Genomic DNA, 7,689 nt, shown 5'->3' with positions numbered 1-7,689 from the left:
AAGGTACATTTTCACTAAAAGACCTACACTGCTCTGAATGCTTAGCAGTTTCAGCACCACCAGCTGAGCTCAGTGTTCTCAAATACAGTTAACCTTTGGCTTGACTTAGTCAGTAGTCATGCACTCAGCACGGTGTGAATCCGGTCTAAGCTAGTCTACAGTTCGTCCTTGTGGACTTTCTTGTCCCCAGGTCTCTGACACGATCAGCAGACATCAGCCAGCTCCCTGGGCCAGATCACAGCATCTATCAAAGTCTGAATCACCAAGAAGCTCATTAATGCCATTACCCTGCAGATAAACGCTGATGGGTGACATCAGGGTTTACACCCCAGCTGGTTACTGCTCGTCATTGGATGATGCTCGCAGTCAGTCAGACTTCACATGGGCACAAAATGTGCTGTCCAGAGAGGAAGAAGAGGGGAAAAAAAACGATTAGAGAAAAACCACTAATCTTTGCACTGGCTTCGGAGTAAAACTTTAACTTGAGGAGAAAAGTTCATTGCATTCATCTGTCAATTCATTCCAGCCACAGCACCTGCATTCCCCTGGAAAGCCTGTGGAATTGGAAAGGGGTGGGGAGGGGGAGGATGCTGGGGCTGAGCTCTTTGAAGTTTTCCCCATATTTGCCCTCGCAGCTGACATCTTTGACCATTTCTGTTGTATGCATTTGTTCTCTTTGTTTGTGGATACTGAGGTATTTGCAAGCTCCTTCTTTTTGCATTGCAGCTAGACCCTGTGAAAATACCTCCACACAGGTGGATTGTGAGGATAAGGGATTAGCTGGCTCCTCAAGTTTGGCTTGGAAAACAAATGAGGCGCCTAAACCAATACCCCAAATTGAAACCGTGCACACTGCGAAATTCCAGGTCAGGCCCAAATTCCCCTCCAGGCGAGGAGGGGGAATTCCTCCCCTGGAATTCCCAGCCTGTCTGTGGCTCCCAGGGAGTCTGAGATAAAGGAAAGCAGCCAGACTCTGAGCAGATTGCAGGTTGTGATGCTGGAGAAAGCCCGTCTAGATACTGGGGATGGAGAGTGAAGTGGCACTTCTGTTGCTTTTATCCTGCCCCATATGTTTTTTGTTTTCCTTGCTCAGCTCCCTTGCCCAAGGTGCGTGGTCTTCCACCCGAGCAGGGAGAGTTTGCCAGAAACCCAGAGGGTGCACACAGGGCCTGGTATGGAAACCACGATGGAGAGGGGAACCTGGAGGCAGCATCCTTAATGAAGGAAACGCTTCCAGCTGCCCCGCTTTAACGGGAAGGCCCATTGCCTTGCCGGCCATCACCTTCTGCGGCAATTCTGTCTGCTGCTGCTTTGGCTCCTGCTCGGAAAGCTTCCTTTGGAGCCATGGAGTAGACTGGGCACCTGGAGCAGAAAGCTCCAAGCTTGCAGCAGACCCAGTGGATTGGAAAGACTGGCTCTCAAATCTCTTCTTCCCACTGGAAACACCTTGAGGAGGATATGTCAGAGTCTCCCATGTTGGCTCTTAGCTTGGAAAACCAAAGAACAGCACCTGCAGCTTCCTGCATGCTAGAACAGCACGCTAGTCTCCACCAGTATAAATGATTAGCCAGCCTAATCTCTACTCTTAATGGCCTGTTGCTCTGCCATAGACCTTACAGTGCATTTATCTACACGACATAGCAAGTTCAGGAGCAATATTATCCGCATTTTGCATTTGGTGAGCGAAAGTACGCAGCACACAAGTGATTTCACCAAGGCCACGCAGATCACAGGAGTGGAGGGGAGGGTGGAGGCTGAACCTGGGGCCAAGAGCATCCTCCCTGCAGAGCCAGCCCTACGGTGCTTACTGCTAGGAACCAGGCTTTGCCAGCTCACCTAAGGCTCATTTATGCTTTTTCTTGTATTATTTCTTGTATCATTTTCTTTTTCTTGCTATTAGGTGGCCTTTGAATATGAGCACAAGAAGAGCATCTTTCTTATGTTATTTTGTAACCATGCATCTCTTGGTACTTAGGTTTCTTCGTGGGTGTAATTTACACTATTTGCACACAAAGTGACACCTGTGTTACGCTGCAGTGCCATGTACATTGCTAAATATAATTAGGTGCTAAAAGCAGTGGGTTGAAGTTTACAGCCGGACTTTGCCTTTGAACAACTGAACACGTTCTCACATCAATGGAAGTAATTTGAAGATACTACAAGGACAGTGATGCTGTGTCATGGCTGGAGTAATTTATGCATCCTATTTACCAGGTCTGGGCTCTTTAGAGGCAGCTTTGATGTAAAACAAGGAGCAAAACAAGAAAGAAAACAGAAAGGAAAAAAGAAAATTGAGGATTGCAAGATTGTGGCCTTCTAGATAAAAGTACCCTGAAATGCAGAGAAAAAAAAAAAAACAAGAAAAAAAAAAGAGCCAAAAACCAATAGGAAAGAGGAGGTTGCAATGGTTGAAAGGAGAAGCAGTGGTACGTACGGCCGGGCAGCTTGGTGGATATAGTGTCTTCATGCCAGTGGCGCTGGTGTCGGGCGCCGCGTTTCCCGAGCCCTGCATTTATTTCCGAATGCATCCTGGCCGTTTGTCCTTGGCAGGGAGTCTCTGCTTGACACAGAAGTGCAGCAGAGTGGGGAATGCAGCGTTTGGAAAAAGAAATGGAAGATGAGCAAACCAAAGCTGGATGTATTTATAGGGAACCCTGTTTGGGAGGTGCCTGCGTGTGGGAGGAAGATGAATGAGTCAGTGGCACCAGCAGCCTTGGTGCCCAGCTGACGGTCAGTGTCCCGGGGACAAGCGCCAGCACAAAGATATATAAAAGTCAGGGCTTCATGTTGAAGTTTTGTGTTTTATTGTAGTTGGCACCAGAAATGTGTTTCATCTATGTTATGTTCATGTACACACGCTGTAAACAAGACGGCGTTAATATCGGTTTCTTAACGACTGCGCTGCAAACGACTCCATGTTTTTTAAAAAATACATTCACGTACTACCTTATGTTTAAACACAACGACTCCCTTTTATTCCACAACTGAATCCCCAAACCCCACAATAAAAATAATTTTAAAAAATCATTTAAAGCTGTGTATTCTGAACTTGTCACTTCAAGGGGAAAAGGAAAAGGAGAGTTACCAGTTTGTAACACGAACTCAGTAACAATCTCTGGTTTAAGATAACAGCAGTGATAATATAAAGAGCTGGTGGCAATCCCGTGAGGGAAACCCAGCGCCGCCGCCATGGAGCCCAGCCGCCATTTTGTGGCCTCATGGAGGTGGGGGCTGTCAGTGGCAGATGGCAGTGGGAGAAGATGGCGGCTGGGTGGCAGCGGCAGCAGGAGAAGATGGTGGCCAGATTGGACAGGAGAACATCGCAGCCGAGTGACAGCAGGAGAAGATGGTGCCAGGACGGTGTGGGGAGAAGATGGTGGCAGGGCGATGTGGGGAGAAGATGGCGGCAGGGTGGCGCTGGCTCCTGTGGCAGGGGGACTCATCACCACCTGGGGATCAAGCAGCCAAATGTTTTCTTGTGGTTCACAAAAGATTCAAGGCTGACCAACTACTGTTGATTGTTTTAAAATTATTTTTTAATAAAGCCATCGTTGCTGAGTACACCAAGATTGCCAGTTAAGCTCTCTATATGTCGCTGGAGGTAACAGTGCTGTGCTCAACAGCCGAACGAAAAGAAAAACAAACAAACAAACAAAACGAGGTAGGTTAAAAACCAGCAACACAGATCTCGTTATGCGACACCCTAATACCACAGGCAGCCATGCTTGCAGCTACTGAGAAAAGAAGAATCCCAGATACGCACTTAAAAGTTTAAATCAATTGAGCAGAGTTCGTAAGGACACAATTCAACCTGAACTAAATACATACACATTTCGGCACAGATGTCGTTTTTCACTGTATGTTGGGTAATTCGTGAGGAAGGGGAGGGAAGTGGCAGGGAAACGAGTATAGATCCAGACCCTTGGCCAAAGAAACCACATATATATATATCTTTTAAGCTCTTTACAAGCCTGATTCGGCGAGGCGCCTTCACACACTGGGGTCTCCCTGCTGCAGCGTCATGCAGGATGCCAGGCCCCGGCGGCCATCTCAGCACCCAGGACGTCACACGATGGCACCGTCGTTGTGCCATGGCGGGTGGCAGCGAGGCCACAACGTCCCCCCTCTGCACAGCCCCTGCCCCGGTGCACCGGCCCCACCGCCCCTGCCGCGGCGACTCGCCTCCACGTGAAGATCCATATAGAAATATGGATTGACAGACTGACGAGAATGGTAGCTTACTTTTATTAGTCTAAGGCTAGTAGTTTAGCCATTTAAAATCCATTTCCCAAAAGAGGGGAAAGAAAAAAGCCCACCTTTTACTTCTCTCTCTTTTTAAAAATCCGTCCAGCTGTTGCCAAGAGCAACATGTAAATGTTGGTGAAGGCAAAAGTTTTCTAAAATGACCCAGCTATATACGGTTACGGCCTTCATCACAAAGATAAAAGGTACATTTATTGTGCTGTCTCTCACCAGATTTAATTGGTAACTTTACAACATACTATAATATTTGATGCTAGCAGGCAGACAGAATTAAAAACAGACTCTTCGACACAGTTTCTTTCCCCGTTCTTACAAAGCAGGGAACAAATAAAAAGTAAAAGAAAAAAAAAAAGAAAAAAAAAAGAAAAGAAGAATTCATAACCCACTATAACACAGCTTAATCAGGAGGCCGGTTTCCTGAGGCCCGAGTGCGGACGCTGGCCAGGGCCGCGCTCCCGCGGGCCCCTCTGCCCGGGGCAATGGCGGCGCGGGATGGGGCGGCAGCGCGTGGTCCACCCGCATCTGCCGTGGCAGCGGCGTTAGTCCGCGTGTTCAATATCCTTTAAATTAGAAATAATGCCATGACGGTAAGTGCCCCATGCTCTTCGGTTACCAGTTCATCATGGAGTTTCTGTTGAGGGTCATGAAAAACACTTGGCTACTTCCTCCGGATCTCACTGACGCAAAAAACACCTGTTTTGGAGAGAGAAAGCACAGCACGTGGACAGATCTGAAGCAGCCAGGCAGCACTGCTGACCAAATCAAAAAATCACATCAAGCCAAAAGCAATTAGTAGTAGATGTGGTAATAAAGCCCTGAGTCATCTATGTCTTGCTATCAATACCAAGGACAGCAAGGTGTGTAACGCCTTAAAAATGCGAAGTTTACCACATATTATTTATCACCATGGCACCATATATATTATGCAATATTAATAAGATCCCATTTTTAGTGGTTTATACCTTTGCTAAACGTTAACCACTTGAGTCAGATACCATGTGTGGTAGTTACCTGCTTCAGTTGAAAATATTTATCTTTGCAAAAGTCAGTCAGAGTATTTTAGCTGATTTAGAAAACTAAGTTGGAGAAAACCTGTTTTCTTTCAAACTGTTAAAAAGAACAGAAATGTATCTGGCCTTTCTGTGAAAGATGTGTCTTTTACTGCTTCTTTGAAGATCCACCAATATTTGACCTCAATAGAAGGCTTTAAAAATAAGTAAGTCATAATTTGTAAATTCCTAAGGGGACACATCTTCAGCTTCTGCAACTAAAATATCTGAATTTTCTGTCCTTTAAAAAAAAAATTATTCAGTCCCACACATCTTTTACTCCTAACTATTTCTCCATAAAGAGATACATATTTATTTAGCATTTCAAATCTAAAATTGATCAGTTGCTTTCAGTATTAAAGCAAGCTAGTGAGATATAGCAAGACTATAGCAAGACTGGGGTATATTTTCAGCTTTTTTTTTTTTTTTTAATAATAAGATCATTTGAAAAAATACAAAACCTGCAGAGTCAAGGACTTAAAAGTTAGCAAAAAAGCCAGCTATGGTTATTTGAGCAATTTAAATTCAGTTTCTTGGGCAGCCTCCTTATCATATACTTTAACTGTACGCTTAAGATAGCATTTTTCCTTCGAACTCCGGACCAACTCCATGAAATGCTAGGCCAAAGCTCATCTAACGAGCAGCTACTCAATAAAATTATTCTGGTCTCCAATCTTATTTACTACATGTTATTAAACCATGCTCTGATGATAAAACAATCAGCTTCTTCACGTGTTCCATAATAACAATCATTATGAAAGAATTCCCTACTCTGCAGTCCCAATTTATCCTTGTGAAGCCTTCTGAGATGAGCAAATACCTTTATTCCCATTCTGCAGGATCTTGCATTCAAAATATAACTCTCTCTGGACTAACAGCAGCTATCAAGTGCCCCACAATGCTGTATAAGAGAGGCAGAGCTCTCTGCTGAACCCCCTCAAATAGTATAAACCTATGAAAAGATGGCCAAAATCAAAGAACTCAACAGCAGAGATGATGGTAGAAACCAGATCTACAGTTCGGTATTCAACCATTCTATGCAAGTAACTCCCTTTCCTCTTGCAATTTCTGCTTCCCTCATTCCCTACACTTAATGTTTAGAGACAACACTAGAGAGAGATTCAAGTCATGTCAGTGTAGATTTCAGCCTCAGATACTGCACATCATCTCACCATCGGCTGAAATCTGCATCTTCTGAAGGCAATGAATTGGAGTGGGTTTAGGGGTAGTATTTTTTAAGTGGAACTTTAAATTAATTACTTATTAACCTCAAGATAAACTAGAACTAAAGTCAAAAAGTAGCTGGTTGTAGCTTAAAGCATAGATACAAGCTTTGACGTGGACTTACCTTATCATTTCTTTCACAGAGAAACTTTAACCTTTGAGCTCGCTTGTGCATAAATACTCCATCCAAGTGTCCTGTCTCCACTGACCGGATTTCAATAGCTTTCTCTCCCCAGCCCATTATCTGATTGGAATGAATGTAGGCTGTCAAAAGAAAGCATTTGGTAAGTGTTAAAATATGTCGAGCTAAATATTATACTATAGACAGAAAACTCTCACATCAGCTGTTATTCAAAGCCTATTTAGAGGAACCACAGAGCTCTGATTGCCAGAGGTGCAGAAGTCAAACACAGACCATCAGCAACAGCCCTTAGCCTTTATATAGTGCTCTTCACCCACCAGTTGCTGAGTACTTTAAACAGAAGTATCACTTCTTCCTCTCTCTGCAGATGAGAAGCAGAGCAGGTTGGCGAGCTGTCTGCAGAGGTCATGGAGTGGGGCAAAAGCAAAGCCAGAAGAGCAACCTAGGTTCTTCCAGCTCCACACCCAGTATTTTTTCCACCCAGCACAGGATGTCACCACTGCACAGCTTGTATTTCAGATAAATAAGACCTAAAATCTTGAAGTCATTTGCTCTTGCTGGTTAGGACCAAGCTGTAGGTATTTTGCAATTGCATCTATCATGTAGAGAGGCTGTGAGGGGTCTACCTTGATCAACAAGGACCCGAACCAACTTATTTCATCTTTGACTCCTTATTTGCCAAGAGCATTTTAGGAAGGTGAAGAGGAAGGCTTAACCTACCCACAGAAGTAGGCATTTCTCCCCACTGGAGCACCACATCTTTAGTTATCCGTCCGTAGGTGTTCACATATACCCCTTCATCCTCATAGCATACAAGCATCTCCATCCCGTCTGTTTTAGGCAGGATGACAATGGCGTGAGGAGTAATATTGCCCTGAATCTGCAGTCAAAATAAACCCTAAAAGTCAGAATTAAACTGAATGGAGAAAGGGGTAGGGGGAAGGGAGCAGAGCCTTAGAGAAACAAAACCCCAATCCGAATCAGGAACAAAACCCTCACTTCATTCAATAA

The 7,689-nt window shown here is 44.6% G+C and overlaps 1 protein-coding gene across 5 annotated transcripts in view; it reads right to left on the bottom strand.

Moving 5' to 3' along the window:
- Positions 1–4,799: 4,799 nt before the first annotated feature.
- TNIK (TRAF2 and NCK interacting kinase) overlaps positions 4,800–7,689 on the bottom strand; it is a 145,495-nt gene continuing 142,605 nt past the window's right edge. For all 5 annotated transcript variants that reach the window (XM_088523924.1, XM_088523925.1, XM_088523928.1 and 2 more), the window contains 3 exons: positions 7,399–7,558; positions 6,661–6,800; positions 4,800–4,956 (listed from right to left, as the gene is read on the bottom strand). In XM_088523924.1, coding sequence (XP_088380050.1) covers positions 4,873–4,956; positions 6,661–6,800; positions 7,399–7,558 — 384 coding nt within the window. In that variant the 3' untranslated portion in view covers positions 4,800–4,872. The remainder of the gene's footprint in view (positions 4,957–6,660; positions 6,801–7,398; positions 7,559–7,689) is intronic.

This window comes from Tinamus guttatus, unplaced genomic scaffold (assembly GCF_059628265.1).
Source record: "Tinamus guttatus ecotype Peru unplaced genomic scaffold, ASM5962826v1 Tinamus_guttatus_pri_ptg000198l, whole genome shotgun sequence".
NCBI lineage: Eukaryota > Metazoa > Chordata > Aves > Tinamiformes > Tinamidae > Tinamus > Tinamus guttatus.
Note: the sequence above shows the minus strand (reverse complement) of the source record. Positions and strands in the feature narration are given on the sequence as shown.